This window comes from Schistocerca cancellata, chromosome 2 (genome assembly GCF_023864275.1).
Source record: "Schistocerca cancellata isolate TAMUIC-IGC-003103 chromosome 2, iqSchCanc2.1, whole genome shotgun sequence".
In the NCBI taxonomy this organism is placed as follows: Eukaryota; Metazoa; Arthropoda; class Insecta; order Orthoptera; family Acrididae; genus Schistocerca; species Schistocerca cancellata.
The window spans coordinates 1,039,159,730-1,039,176,417 of NC_064627.1; the positions used below are offsets into that span (position 1 = coordinate 1,039,159,730).

A 16,688-nucleotide genomic window follows, 5' to 3' on the forward strand; every position below is an offset into this window, starting at 1 on the left:
CTCTGTTCCTGTAGCCATCCTGACCTCAAACTCAGGTAACCCACTATCCCCCCACCCTCCACCCAACAGTTTCCACTTCCTCTGTCCTGTCAACCTCGCACAATTCATGGCTACACGTCATATTCAGCATGTGTCACTGCTACAGTCATGCAGACCCACATATCTGCCAACCCTCCCTCTTTGCATTCCTAGCCCGCAATCTGTCTCCATTTGAGCTACAGCCACCCACCCCCAGTCCCTCTCTCTGCCTCCCCACCTCCCTCCTCTTTTACCCACCCCACCTGACAGAATCCCTACAACAACAAGTCCACCTGCCTAAAAATTACATTGGCACTGTTAATTTAGCCAACACTATGTAGGGGCATGTGTGTGTGTGTGTGTGTGTGTGTGTGTGTGTGTGTGTGTTTACTCTAGCTCGTCAAAGGATAACTCCGAAAGATATGAAGTTTTCCTCCTTTTATGTATACCTATTGACAGATAAGTGCTTCTGCTTTTTTGTGAGTAGTGTCCTTTTGTATTAATGACAGTTTGAAATGATGGATGAAATGCTGTATCAGTTAACTCGTCACTTTCCAACATTTATTGACTTGTGTATCATTACAGTAATTTCTACAGTATGTTTGTCACATATTAGTATGTATATTCCATTATGAAATATTTGACAGTGGCAATATATTGTCACGTAGAAGAACGTGTAATTAGATGAATGATGAACACTAACGTCACTTACCAAAGGTTTATTCAGCACTTGCACATACAAGAGTGTGGAGCGAACTACCTCCGGTTAGAACATACAGTATATATACAGTTACAGTACATTTCAGGGATTCTTGACATTTGTGGATACTTCTAGAATGTACTCGAACCGAATATAGAAAGTAAAATTTTACAGTCCCGGTGGGTTTAGAACGCATGACCCTCCATGCAACAGTCTAGTATCATAATCACTACACGACGGTGACTTTGCTACTGAGCTTCTTGTGCGACACTGCTCCCTCCTTAAGAGAACAGCATCCTGGTGGTATGTCCTCCTAGTCTGGGAACGAGTTATTGGTCCTGCATACTCCGACTCCCAGTGACTGATGCTCGCACTGGTGGTGATCTACTTACAACTTCCTTTGGCACTACACTCTTTGTCACTTTTCTGCATGTTGCCTGACATTGGAGCTTCGAATTTACCCTGGATTGCAGGATCCTTATGGGGCTTCATTCGAAGGACGTGGACTGTGTATCTGATCTTCCGTTGTCTTGTGTCGGGGTCAAAATCTTCAACTTTATAAGTACCATCAGACAACTGTCTTACAACCTTATAAGGTCCAAAGTAGCGCCTGAGGAGCTTCTCAGAGAGACCAACCTTCTGAACAGGAGTGAAGACCCAAACTAGGTCACCAGGCTGGTGGACAACAGGGCAGTGGCTCACGTCATACCTTTGGTGATCGTTTTCTTGAGCCTGCAGCGTGTGGAGTCGAGCTAACTGCCGAGCTTCCTCAGGTAATCCTGTGGTGTCTTGTTTGGTGGTGTTGTAGGCCAACGTCACAAAAGGTAGCACCTCATCCCAGTTGCTCTGCTCAACATTGACGAGCATTGATAGCATGTCAGCCAAGGTCTTATTAAGGCATTCAGTAAGCCCGTTAGTTTGCGGATGGTAGGCTGTCGTCATGTGATGACTAATGTTGCACTGATAGTTTATTTCTGTCACAAGATTTGATTGAAAAACTTTCCCTCAATCTGTAATTAATGACCGTGGGGCACCATGTTTTAATACAATGTTTTCCATGATGAATTTGTCTACCTAGGATGCTTCGGCTGTTTTTAAGGCTTTTGTAATGGCATAGCATGTCAGGTAATCAGTGCAAACAGTAATCCATCTATTGCCACTAGCAGATGTTGGAAATCGTCTGAGGAGGTCAATCCCAACACGCTGGAAAGGCATTTTGGCTGGTGGAATTGGTATGAGTCGGCCAGGTGGTTTCTGAGGAACTGCCTTTCTCCTCTGGTACTCTCGACAGTGCGACACATAATGACGGACACTCCTAAATAGACCTGGCCAGAAAAATCTCTTGCGGATCCTATCATATGTCTTAATAAATCCTAAATGTCCAGCCTCTGGTGTGTCATGGAATTTTTGTAGAACATCTAAGCGTATGTGTTTAGGAATCACTGGTAGCCATCTCTTTCCAAACGGATCAAAGTTTTTCTTGCAAAGTAATCCATTAACTACCTTAAATTGTCATTTCACATCCTCTGACTGATTTAAGGCAAGCATAATTTGAGATATCTTGGCGTCCTTCTGTTCAGCAGAGAGATCCTGGAGTGCAGCGAGATAGTCATTATCTTCAGCAAAGTCTTGATGGTCTTGCACAGGGTTTCTTGAGAGACAGTCGGCATCTTGGTGTTTTCTCCCACTTTTGTACACTATGGTAATGTCCTACTCTTGAAGACGTAGTGCCCACCTGGCAAGTAGTCCTGTTGGATTCTTAAGACCTGTCAACTAGCAAAGTGAGTGATGGTCTGTAACAACTGTGAATGGCCTTCCATAGAGATACTGTCAAAATTTGCACATGGCCCAGGTCACAGCAAGACATTCTCTTTCTGTCGTTGAGTAGTTTCTCTCGGCTTTTGTAAGTGTCCTAGAAGCATAGGCTATAACCTTCTCTTTTCCATTCAAAATTTGCATCAGAACAGCACAGATCCCATCTGTATGTAGTTCTGTAGGTGCTCTCTCATCATACAGACCAAGTACAGGGTCAGTCGTCAGAGCTTTTCTCAGCACATTGAAAAAATCTTGTTGAGCACCACCCCAGATAAATTTAGCATCAGCTTTTAACAACTCTTGGAGTGGCCTGACTTTGATACAAAACTCTTTGATAAAACCATGGTAATAATCCGAGGAAGCTTCTCACATCTATAATACTTTAAGGAATAGGAAATTCCGTTATAGATCTCACCTTTTCTGGGTGTGACTGCACACCTTCATTTCACTAAAGGTGACCAAGTGTTTTGATTTCTTTTGCTCCGAAGAGACATTTTCTTGGATTAAGTTTCAGTCCGTCTTGGGGGGACACTTAAGAACAGCCCGCAGTCTTTTTATGTGTTCATCAAATGTCTCTGAGAACAATATAATGTCATCTAAATAACAAAGACACATTGTCCACTTCAGGTGACTTAGAAGATTATCCATAATCCGTTCAAAAGTTGCTGGTGCATTACACAAACCAAATGGCATTACCTTAAATTCATACAGGCCCTCAGGGGTGATGAATGCAGTTTTCTCACGATCAGCCTCATCTACTTCGATTTGCCAGTATCCCGAGTATGTGTCAGTGGTTGAGAAAAACTTAGCCACCTTCAGACTATATAGTGTATTGTCAGTTCGTGGAAGAGGGTAAATGTCCTTTTTAGTTATCTTATTAAGCTTCCTATAATCAACACAAAAGCACCAACTGCCATCCTTCCTCCTTACAAGAACCACTGGTGATGACCATGGGCTCTGCGAAGGCTGAATGATGTCATGCTTCATCATTTTCTCTACCTTGTTGCGAATTATGTTCCAGTGCTGACACACGGTATGCTCTCTGACTTATTGGTTGATGATCTCCAGTGCCAATCCGGTGCTTCATCGTCGATTTGTCTAATTTGCTCTTCACCTGTGGATTGAAGCATTCAGAGAACGCTTGAAGAATGGCAAGTAGCTTCTTATGTTGTTCCTTGGTGAGATCTGGTGATAGTCGACCTAGAAGATCTTGTCTCATAGTGGTAGTGCTAATTTTGCCCACAGACTCGGCATGGGAGGTTTCTAGGATGGTCAGCTATTCTGCAATTAACAGCCCAACGTTTGCTACGCACATGCATCTTGGAAGGAACTGCAGTTCTCGGCGACAGTTAACTATCCACAATTCACTGAATCTGTTCTTAAATGAGATGACAGAGGCTGGAATGACCAAATTATTCTTCAGTGGTGTGCTTCTCTTAAATTCCACTACAAGATCCATGGGTTGATGCATGGCATGACACAACAGACATAGTCTCCACACACTTGGATGCTCATCTTCCTGTCCACAGTATCTCATCTCGTCTAGCATAATCTTGGAGTGACCACAATCTATAATTGCCTGAGAAGCTTTCAAAAGGCCAACCTGAGAATGACACCATGACAACAGTCTTGTAAGACAAGGAATTCTAAGGGCTGCGCATGGCCACTTATAACCACACATGTGGTACATCTTCCTGTAGGTCTTACATATTTCCCATTAGCCACCTTCAGCAGGGATGTTTTGTTGTTGATGAATACAGTTTTCTGCAACTGACGACGGTATTTCTCCGAAATGACTGAATATGATGCTCCAGAGTCCACAAGAGCTTGGGCTTGTCAGCCATCCAAGAGGATATTGATGTAGTTTCCTGTCATTTTTGTAGTGATCTACGGGGAGGATTTTTCTATTCGGCGGCCTCACTTCCAAGGAAGGTCGCACCCTTTAGTTTTCCAGATTGCGGCGGCTAGGTGATCAGCTGGAGCTTCTAAACGGTGATGGAGACCTTGATTGGCGTGTTTGGGAGCGTCCTCTCCATCAGCTAGCTTGTGGCGATGGTGACCTATGTCGTTCTGCACCCACATCTTCTTGTTCATCTTCGTCATTCCGGAGTTGGTGTCGTTCTAAGATTAATCTGCTGTCTTCTGGTGCAGGTGTCATCAGATATCCACCACCTTTCTCGACAATAGCGTACCACATGTCCCGGTCGTCCGCAGTGGAAACATAATGGTTGGTTATCCTGGGTCTTCCAGACATCAGTCTTCCTTGGTGCCCAAACAGGTTCCTCATGCGGCATTGTAGAAACGTAAATCCAGGCATTGTAGAAATGTAAATCCATCTGGGTCTCGACTTTTTCACCATTTTAAAGGGAAATGAAGGACAAGAGATTGGGTTCAATGTCTGTTCCACTTCCTCCCTCAAGACCTCTTGAAGCGTCTCAGTTTTTTTTTTTTTTTTGCTTGTCGTGCAATGCAGGTGCCTTCTGAACTTCCTCTCTCACTATCTGATGAAGAACACCTGTGAAATCAGTTTCTTCCTCTATCACAGACATTGATACAACGTTTGGAAGCCGTTCAAACTTTTTGTGTGTAATTATTTTTTGATGCATTGTCTCAATATACTGGCACCATTTTATGAAGTCGTCTGCTGTCGAAACCCCCTTCAGGAGTAGGGCTTGCACTTCTGTCATCATGTGTCGCCGAAATACTTGCGCAGTTCTGCCTGGAATACTTCCCAGCTTGTGAACTTCTCCTCGTTGTTCTCATAACATTGCTTGGCAGTGCCCTCCAAGTAGAAAAATACATTAGCCACACACACAGTGTCATCCAATTTGTTAAATTTGGCTATACGCTCATGTAACTTCAGCCACTTGTTTGGATCTTGGCCATCACCACCAGAGAACCCGGAAGGATGTCTCATGTGGTGGCACACAGTTGCTGCCATTGTAAAGTCCTCATCACCTTTTGTCTCCGATAGATTGCGATCTATTGAATATGGCTCAAATTCTGGGTTCTCACCACGTAAACGTCAGCTCTGTTGCAGCCTGATGGGAGCCACTGTGTCATCGATAATGTGCGCTATCACAAATTCCATACCCAGCGTCTCCACCAAAATAATGCCACGTAGAAGAAGGTGTAATTAGATGAATGATGAACACTAACGTTACTTAACGAAGATTTATTCAGCACTTGCACAGACAAGAGTGCGGACCGAACTGCCTGCGGCAGACCATTCCAATACAATGATTCTTGACATTTGTGGATACTTCTAGAATGCACTCGAACCAATTATAGAAAGTAAAATTTTACAATCCAGTTGGGTTTAGAACTCACAACCCTAGTATCATAACCACTACACCACAGTGACTGTGCTACTGAACTGCTTCTGTGTCTCTACGTACGAGGGCCGTTCAGAAAGTAACCTCCGGTTGATTTAAAAAAATACACCAAGTTAAATAAAAATATTTTAATATATACATCTTACAACTACATCTTTGCACTAGTTTTGTACATAGTCTCCATAGCGATTGAGGCACTTATCGTATCTCTTCACAAGCTTTGAAATTCCTTCTGCATAAAAATCACCCGCTTGTGCCTGGAGCCAGCCTGTGACCGCATCTTTGAGCTCTTCGTCGTCATCAAACCGCTGTAACCCGAGCCATTTCTTCAAATGCATGAAGAGGTGATAATCACTTGGCGCCAGGTCTGGGCTGTAAGATGGATGGTTGATAACGTCCCACTTGAAGGACTCAAGAAGGGCCGTTGTTCTGCGAGCAGAGTGAGGACGGGCGTTATCGTGCAAAAAAACGATACCGGAAGTCAGCATACCACGGCGTTTGTTCTGTATAGCCCGTCGTAACTTTTTTATTGTTTCACAGTACACGTCTTGATTAATGGTCGTACCACGTTCCATGAATTCAACCAACAACACCCCTTTGGCATCCCAAAACACCGTTGCCATCAGTTTTCTGGCAGAAAAATCTTGCGAGGCTTTTCTTGGTTTGGTAGGCGAATTTGAATGTGCCCACATCTTTGATTGTTCTTTTGTCTCAGGGTTCACGTACTTAATCCAGGTTTCGTCACCGGTCACGATTCTGTTTAACAATGGTTCTCCTTCGTCCTCATAACGTGACAGAAAGTCTAATGCAGAGGCCATTCTTTGAGTTTTGTGGTGGTCGGTAAGAATTTTGGGCACCCATCGTGCACAGAACTTACGGTAACCCAATCTTGCTGTCACTATCTCGTACAAGAGAGTCTTAGAAATCTGTGGAAAACCAGTAGACAAACGACATTGAGAAACGTCGATTTTCACGAACTTTTGCATCAACTGTCTGAACGAGTTCGTCAGTCACCAATGATGGTCTACCACTCCTCTCTTCATCATGAACGTTTTCTCGTCCACTTGTAAATAAACGTACCCATTCACGGACAACTCCTTCACTCATAACTCTTGGTCCGTACACGGCACAAAGATCACGATGAATAGCTGCTGCAGAATATCCTTTGGCTGTAAAAAACCTTATGACAGCACGCACTTCACATTTGGCGGGGTTTTCTATTGCAGCACACATTTCAAACTGCCACAAAAACTAAACTAGCGCAGGTACGACGTTCACTCGACCACGGCTTGATGCCGACTGACCTGTTGAGTGCGTGAACGCACAGATGGCGTCGCTACTCCCCCCACAACCCGCACTGTGACCGATCAGAGGTTACTTTCTGAACCGCCCTCGTATTTAGTGTAAAAACAGCATGAAGTTAAGTTCGTTTAGATATACACTACACATAAAAGTTGTTCAAAGAGATGTTGATGAAATGAATGCGAAAGAGGGACTGACTTTCTCGATGTCCACAAAAATAATTAGGCATGGATATTTGCCTGCTGATGAGTAAGAGAGGATTAGCTGAAGCATAATTCATTATGCACATTTATAGACGTGCATGTGAATATTAATTCAAATTTGTTATTACAATTTCATTTACGTTAGGAAAGCTAGCAAAATTAAATGACATGGAATTTACAGAATTAAGTGGACTATTTTGTGAATATGGTGTGTACTCATGTGGGGATTCATGGTTCCTGTAAAGAATGGCTAAAATATGGAGTTTTCTAGATCAGATAATTAGCAAATTAACATGTATTCCTAATGTTAATGAGAATTTTTGCAATCAGAATAATTAGGGCTACATAATAAGATAACCGAATTTTGGAAATATTTACCATTTAAAAATGGAACATTCTTAAAGATGCAAACTTTCTTTGAAAAACTTTTGAAATATAATAAACTGTAGGTTATCTGTGGGTGAATTGTCTGCCTTGTGAATTAGCCATAGTCTATTTGTTTTAAGAGTAGTGTAATGTTATGTGAAATTAAATTGTTCTGTATTGCTTGTAAGTTCCATATTTTCACATGTCCTATGATAATTAAAGTAGAATTTATGATAAACATTAGTTAGACATTGTAATTAATTTTTGTTTTTGAACCATCCTAATACATTACTGTGTACTTAAATTGTGGATTACCCGCAGTTTTCCAGTCCCCAATTGCTGAAGATAATCAAGAGTTTACTATATGATGTTTTTGGAAAAAGTAAGATGTTTGCAAAGAAGAGGGGGTGAGGTCTTTTAATCAGAAGTATAAGGCTTAAGTCAGAACAGTTTATTAGCTCACTTCAAATTCTACATACAGGTGTTTTTACCAATCCTCAAATTACAGATATTTACCTACAAAAATTATTTCTGTGTAAACCAAATAGGCTATAAGCATCAATAATTGTGGAAATACCTTATGAACAATAAGACTTTAAGATTTCCATGTTAAGCAAGAAAATGGATAATTAATTTGTAAAAGTTGTACGTGGGTTATTCCCACAACTATGTCAAATAAATAAAAGAAAAATAATGATAATATTTTACTGTCTGGAATTTTATAAGAACGAGTGGATGATTCCAGTTTGCTCTGTTACAAGAAAACACTACTACCACATTTTCAGCATTGCAGTCATAGTTGTGATCTCATACCATTGGTTGTAATCCACCTGTGGTTTTCTGTTGTTGCCTTAATTTTAATTGTCTGGTTGTGCCTAAGGTGAGCTGAGTACTTTATTTTTCATTCTTATTTTACTGGAACTTGTATAATAAATTTGCAAATAAATATATATAGTAAATGTCTGACAGGTTAAAACTGTGTGACTGACCAAGACTGTTTATTGGAACCTCGAGTTTGACGGGCAATGCTCTTAGCGATTGAGTTATCCAGGCAAGACTCATGACTCACCCTCATAACTTCATTTCTGTCACTATATTTCACAGAAGCTCTCCTGCATATTTTGCTGGACTAGCACTCTTGAAAGAAAGGGTATAGCTTACTGTGGAGAAATGCATTGACTGATGATAGTAGCTATGCCAATTCTCTGCCATGTCCTTCCTTTCAGGAGTGCTAGTCCAGGAAGATATGCAAGGGGTCCTCTGTGTAATTTGGAAAGTAAGAGAGAAGTACTGGCAGAAGTGAACCTATGAGGGCAGTGTGTAAATTGTGCCCGGGAAGCTGAGCTGGTAATAGGTAAAATAAGGGAAAGGCAACCACTTACTTATAGATGCAGAAGTTTGATGATAACTGGATCCTCAGAATTTGTGAAACTTTGAATGAAATCGTTCCACTTTTGGTTTTTATTTATTGAAATTGCTTTTAATAGCCAAAAGCAGAATGATTTCATTTAAAAATACGTATAGATGATTGGTGCATGGCACACAGATACACATAATAGAACCAATTAACATTATCTTTCAAGCTCTTGCTCTTTTTCTAATAAGAGTACACACAGTTACACACAACGACACAGACGCCGAAGTGTACACACTCGTAGTGGCAGTAACACCGGTCACTGAATATCAGTTATTGAAAGTAGTTGCCTGGGAGCATTAGGGAAGGATGCATGAGGCAAGGAGAGCGTAGCTGGGTAGTGTGAGGCAGGTCTTTTGCAAGATGACTCAGCAGCTGCATAGTAAGATGAAAAGAGTTCTGAGCGTAGCATATATGAGGGTTAGACAGAGGAGAGAAAGTAAGGGAGAGAGGAGGAAAAAAATGCGGGGGAGGGTTGGGAAAAACTGCGAGGGAGAGGGAGAGGGAGAGAGAGAGAGAGAGAGAGAGAGAGAGCACATGCGGAAGGGGGGGGGGGAGGAGGAAGAGTGTTGGGAGAAAGTAGTACACGATCTTGAAGGGGAAGGAGTGGTGTGGACAGAGAAGGGAAAAGGAAAGGTGAGGAATTGGAAAACAAGTTAGTGGAGATTTAGGCCAGGGGGATTGCAGCAGTGCAGGGTACGCTGGAGAGATAATTTCCTATCTGTGTAGTTCAGAGAAACTTGTGCTGTTCAGTGAAGCAGCTGTTGAAGTCATTAATGTTGCAACTGGATGGTCAACTTTGTGGTTTGCCACAGGTTATCAGTGGCCATTCATGTGAGTGGCCACTTGGTTTCTTGTCATTCCCCCCCCCCCCCCCCCCCCTAGAATGCTGTACAGTAATTGCAGTGTAGCTGATATATAACATGGCTGTTTTCACACGTGGCCCTATCTTTTATTGCATAGGAGATGTCTATGACTGGACTGCGGCAGGAGGTTGTGGGCGGATGTATGGAATAGGTCTTGCAAGTGAGTCGACCACAAGGAAAATGACTCGTGAGGTGCAGGATTAAGAGCAAGAGTGTAGCAGGGATTAACAAGGATATTCTGTGGGATGGGTGGGAGTGGAACATTACTTTGGGTGATGTGTTTAGGATATTGGGTGGGACTCCCTCATCTCATCTCAGGGCACAACGAGAGATAGTCAGAGCCTTGATGAAGGATGTCATTAAGCTTTTCAAGATCAGGGTGACACCGAGTGATTAGACGAGTGATGGTCATCGGGTGGTTAACAGGATTATAGGTGTCAGAGGAGTAGATGGCATTGGATGTCTGTTTACTGATGAGCTGGATTGGGTATTGTGTGTCAGTCATATTCCAGTGACGCCTGCTTTCCATTGCAGATGTGGAGTCCATGGGTAGTGAAACTGTATGGAAGAGACACTTTGACATAGAACAGGTGACAGCTCTCTAAGTTGTGGTATAGTTGGTGGTTGGTGTGCTTGATATGAGTGGATATATTTATGGAGACATCTGAGAAGAGAACATCAACATCTAGGTAGATTACGTGTGGAGTTGATGAGGGCCAGGTGAAATGAGTTTGGGAACAAGCATTGGTTGGTTGGTTTGGGGAAGGAGACCAGACAGCGTGGTCATCGGTCTCATCGGATTAGGGAAGGATGGGGAAGGAAGTCGGCCGTGCCCTTTCAGAGGAACCATCCCGGCATTTGCCTTGAGTGATTTAGGGAAATCACGGAAAACCTAAATCAGGATGGCCGGACGCGGGATTGAACCGTCGTCCTTCCGAATGCGAGTCCAGTGTCTTATGGGAACAAGCATTAAGGTTACAGGGGAAGGAGCAAAGGTGTCTGCCCATGAGTCCAGATAATGAAAATGTTATCAGTGAATCTGAACCAGACAAAGGGCTCTAAGTGTTGAATAGAAAGGAAGGATTCCTCCAGATGGCCCATAAACAAGCTGACATAAGAATGTGTCATGTGATTATCCATGGCAGTGCTCTGGATTTTTTTATATTTATTTGGCCTTCAAAAGTGAAAGAATTGTGGGTCAGTAAGTGGTTGGCCAGAAGGAATAGGAAGAGGTGGTCGGTTTGTTATTAGGTAGATATTGGGAAAGGCGGTGTTCCATGACTGCATGGTCATGGGCACAGGGGATGTTTTTCTGTATAAGGCCTTTGCACCCACAGTGACCAACCAGGAGTCTGGCGGTAATGAGACAGGAACTGTGGAAAGGTGGTGAAGGAAGTGAGCAGTGTCTTGAATGTAGGATGGGAGGTTACGGATAATGGTTTGGAGGTGTCAGCTAACAAATGCAGAAGTTTGTTGAGTGGCAGCATTATACCCAGCCACAATAGGACAACCAGTGGGGACACCTGTGGGGTTGGGTTTGTGGAGTTTGGGGAGTACGTAAAAGGTAGGAGTGCAGGATGTTGCTGCTGTGAGAAGGGAGATGCTGTCAGGTTTTGAGATGAATCTAGTAACTACTGAAAGTCTTGTTGGACTTCTGGGATGGGATCATGGTCTTAACGATTGTTTGCAGAGGTGTCAGAAAGTTGGCAGAGATCCTCAATCACATAGTCATTATGATTCAGGATCTTTGTTTGCGGGAAGGATAATAAGGTCTAGATTGGTTTTCATATCAGTAATATAGGCTGGAAAGGAAGGATTTCTCCAGACAGCCCATAAATGCATTGCCATTGGAAGGTGTCATATGAGCATCCATGCTAGTACAACAAATTTGTTTATATACCTTATTATCCTTCCTGCAGACAAAGACACCACCACAGTGGTCTCCCCCCTTTTTACCTCCCATCTCCCTTACTCTACCCTCCCTCTCCACCACCACCTTCCTCTCCTCCTCCCCCCCCCCCCCCCAATCCCGTATACACTCTGCCCTCTGACCACCTTTTGTCTTGCTGTGCGGCTGCTGAGTTATCTAGCAAAAGACCTACCTCACGCTACTCAGCTTCCCCCTCCTTGCCTTGTGCATCCTTCCCTATCCCCTCCCCACCTCCATCTACTCAGCAACTACTTCCAATAATTGATATTCAGTAACCAGTCTCACTGCTACTGTGTGTGTGTATGTTTGAGTGTCTGTTTAGTTGTGTGTGTGTGTGTGTGTGTGTGTGTGTGTGTGTATGTGTGTGTGTGTGTGTGTGTGTGTGTGTGTTTGTGTACTCTTCGAAAAAGAGCAGGAGCTCGAATCTGGTGTTAACTGTTACTGTTACACGTTTGTGTGTGCCACGCACCAATCATCTATAGGTAAGTGGTTGTTTTTCTCCTATTTTACATATTTTTTCATCCACAAATTTCCATTATTGTTATGAGTTGGAAGTAGTATTGCCCACGAAAGTCAAGGTTCCGAGATAGAGTCCCAACCTAGCACACAGTTTTAATCTGTCAGGAAGTTTCAAAACAGTGCTCACACTATTGTAGAGTTAAAAATTCATTCTGGTCTCATATATTGTTTTCCCAGGTTTTATTGGAGCATTCATGACTTGTTCCACTCTGTTTACAATGGCAATCTTCCTTTGAACCAAAAGATCACTGGCCAGTTAATATGGAGAGAGTATTTTTACACAATGTCAGTCAATAATGAGTTTTATGGTGAAATGGCAAACAATCCAATATGCCTGAACATTCCATGGAAAGATGGATCTGAGAAGGGACATCTAGAGAGATGGCAAGAAGGGAAAACTGGATATCCTTTCATTGATGCTGCTATGCGACAGCTAAAGCTGGTAATATCTTCTACATATCTTACAACTTTTTCATCAGTTTGATCAATCTGAATGGGATCTTACCCATTTTTTAAAATCTAAACTGCTTTTAAGCTGACCTCATCATGTCTGCTTGTGTCACAAGGCAGCATATAAAGTCAGACAAAGAGCTACTTTCTGAATGTAACACCAGATGTATTTTATATATCTATCTTTTTATTTTTTCATTTCGTCTCCTTCTACCCTGTGATGAAACAACAAGAAAAGTAATATGAAGTGTGATTAGATTGTTAGTGAGTCTCATTATGAATGCTATGTTGGCACGCTTAGTTTAGTGAATACTGTTGTGCTTAGCACATAACTGATTCATGTAATTTGCAGCTTAAAAATATATTTTGTTGCATTCAAACTAAATATATTTTGATTGCATATTACCTATTAAAATAATAGAGTAATAAAAATTTAGGAGTTACTTGGGTATGTCCATAGCATATCTAAAGTGTTCTTAATTCAGCTGTTTGATGATGTAACTGTAATTTTTGTGGTTTCAAATTTTGATGCCTCTTATTCATTTAAAATCTGACAATTGCCTCTCATTCATTTAAAATCTGACAATTAGAGCTAAGTTGTTAATGAAAAATAAATCTATGCAAATTTACTTACAACCATCAGAGAATATCTCAGTGATGTCTATCACGATATCGCAGAAATGGGAAAGATCAAAGGTGTGTGTGTGTGTGTGTGTGTGTGTGTGTGTGTGTGTGTGTTTTGAGAGAGAGAGAGAGAGAGAGAGAGAGAGGAAATTAGTAGCTAAAATATGTCCCTCTGTTCTCACAGGAAGGTTGGATTCACCATGTGGCTCGTAATGCTGTGGCCTGTTTTCTTACACGTGGAGATCTGTGGATCAGTTGGGAGGCAGGCTTGCAACACTTTTTGAAGTACTTGTTGGATGCTGACTGGTCAGTGTGTGCAGGCAACTGGATGTGGGTGTCCAGTTCTGCTTTTGAACAACTTCTTGATTGTTCACATTGTGTTTGCCCAGTTAACTATGGCAGGCGGCTCGATCCTTGGGGGGAGTATATAAAGTGAGTTAACATAATGTCTCATATTTTACTGTTTCGTTTGTTTTCATACATAAAGTGAGTTAACATAATGTCTCATATTTTACTGTTTCGTTTGTTTTCATACTGATGTCACTGCTAAAGCTGTTGTACTTACAGCCAAAAATTGAAATAACCTTCACAGAGTCAGTGTGGAATGTGATGCAGTGACAATTCTACCTTTAAGTACTTCCAGGAAAAGGTGACTCTTTTGCTCCTAATAACACTTAATCTGCAGTCCTGTACTATCTGAGTTCATGTTGATATTTTTACGGTTCTGTACCTCAGTTGGTGTAACGGAACCCTTATAGGATCATTCTGTTGCCCGCCTGTGTCTGTCTGTCTGCCTGACTGTTAAGACTCCTTTTTCTCAGGAAAGGGTAGAGGTATCACCTTGACATTTATGTCACATAGTACTGTCTACAGTCCCTTGATGGTGTGAAAAATGTAAGCTTGTAAGTTAATGAAATCAAAAGATACGGCCACATATGTCACATATTTTGATACAAACTCAATAAAATCTATACATGAACTATCTATATGTTAGCTTGGTAGTCTAGTACTAAAGACATGCATGCAACTTGAGAAGTTGTGGGATTGAAACTCTGACCTTCACACCTCAAGGATGGAGGAGTCACACGAAACATGTGATTTGGATTACATGTTAAACTTTGGGTGCTCTTTTCCTGGATGGGTAATTGGGCTAGTCATCGAAATGATGACCAAAAGAAAGACTTGTACCAGGCAACTGAGCCACACAAAATTATTTTATCTATACACGTAATTAAGTTTGTATGGAAGCCTCAGAACATGAGTGCAACTTTTTTGTTGTGGTGATCCTTGATGTCATTCAGTGTACTGGACCTTTTGTGTGGGTTCACGTGCCCATACTGATATATTGTCCATGGTGCACATAATCATCCCCTTATTACAAACTTTCTATTGCATATTTGTGTAACTGTAGCAGTTAACAGATCTGACGTATCATAGTTTTCCTGGACCTTTCTAGTTCTATGTGTGTGAAGCTATTAAGTGAAATCTGCTATGCAGTTTTTCATTAAATTATATAACTCCATTAAACTTGCTGTTAAATACAAATTATAAAACATATAAAAACTTAATTATTATGTTTTTTTTAATTTTAAGTGAATAACTCCCTCAGCAGTAGTAAGTGAAGTACAAAAAAAAGCACATGCTGTCAGACACCTAAAAATGAGATTAACAGAAAGTGCAAAGCTGAAATGGCTAGTGGAAGAATACAAAGCTATAGAAGCATGCATGACTGCGGGAAAGATAGGTGACATGCACACACAAATTAAAGAAACCGTTGGAGAAAAAGAGAAGCCGCTACATGAGTATTTAAAAAAAAAAAAAAAAAAAAAAAAAAGACTCAGAAGGTTGAAACATGGAAGATACATATAACCAGTGGAGGTAGACGAGATGAGTGATAATGCAACAAGATTTTGACAGTGGACTGAAGGACCATACTGCAAAACAGGGTACCTTTAGTAGACATCAGCCCCATGGAATTGGAAGAACCAACCATTATGCAATAAAACCCTTACACCTGGTATGCAAGATGTATGAGACAGCCAAAAATATCTTCATATAATAATAATAAAAAGTTTGAATCCCGATTCTAAAGAAGGCAATGGCTGACTGGTGTGAATATTACCAAACATCAGTTTAATAAGTCATAAAAGCATAGTATTGACACAAATTATTTGCAGAATAATGAAAAAACTGATAGAAGCTGACTTCAGGAATTCTCAGTTGGGCTTCCAGAGAAATTTAGGAACACATGTGGCAATACCATTCTTCCATTATAATACAGTTCTGTTTTATCCATGGCTTCTGTTGTTATACCGGTATCTCCTTTTGTTACCTTCCTTCCAGACAGTCTGGGTTTCACACTGAATGACTTGAAGAATATTTTGAAGTGTGCTTTACTTGCCACAGCAATTTGTTTCGAATGTATATACTGTTTACAATGCAACAGTTTGTACATTGTTGTGGAAGGGCTATGGCCAGATGAAATGTAGTCCACTGGGATATATGTAAGTAAATGCAACTATTTCACCTTAAATCTAAATAAATGCAGCCATATTAGCTCATTTTTGCCATTGACACTACTTAAGTCACAGTAAATATTCAAATATTCTTGCGCAGTTCTGGAGCTGATGTCATGGTGCTGTTGAAAGCATTTACGTAACTGGAAACGTTACCCGTCTGAAGATGGGTATGAATACCAAAAACCGCTTACAGCTCTAAAATAAAAGCATTTTAAAAGGTTTGTAGCTGGTTGCATTATTCACCAACAGCCATTAACAGGCATGGAGTTTACAGGATCTATTATGGATAAAATATCATTGATCATTAAGGTGTTTTAAAGCACTAGCATCCTGAGCAGTAGCAATTGTCCGGATAAATGGAGTGCCAGTTTCATCGTTCAGCTGTTTTATAGTGCTTACAATTTCACCACTGATGTTGGTGACCTCCTTTTTATTGTTTATTGGGAGTACATCTGCATTTGATATAGTGATACTGCAGGTATCACACTTCCAATCCACAGTAAAATTATATGTACATCACTGTGGTTAGCAGGAGTATAGATGTAGATATAGATCCACGTGCACTCATGGAAAGTCAAATTTTGTTTAACCAATTGAAACTCCAGGTAGGAATATCAACAATGTAGG

The 16,688-nt window shown here is 41.3% G+C and overlaps 1 protein-coding gene across 5 annotated transcripts in view; it reads left to right on the plus strand.

Moving 5' to 3' along the window:
- LOC126163014 (cryptochrome-1) overlaps nucleotides 1-16,688 on the plus strand; it is a 122,577-nt gene that overhangs the window by 76,857 nt on the left and 29,032 nt on the right. For all 5 annotated transcript variants that reach the window (XM_049919881.1, XM_049919882.1, XM_049919880.1 and 2 more), the window contains 2 exons: nucleotides 12,646-12,910; nucleotides 13,727-13,974. In XM_049919881.1, coding sequence (XP_049775838.1) covers nucleotides 12,646-12,910; nucleotides 13,727-13,974 — 513 coding nt within the window. The remainder of the gene's footprint in view (nucleotides 1-12,645; nucleotides 12,911-13,726; nucleotides 13,975-16,688) is intronic.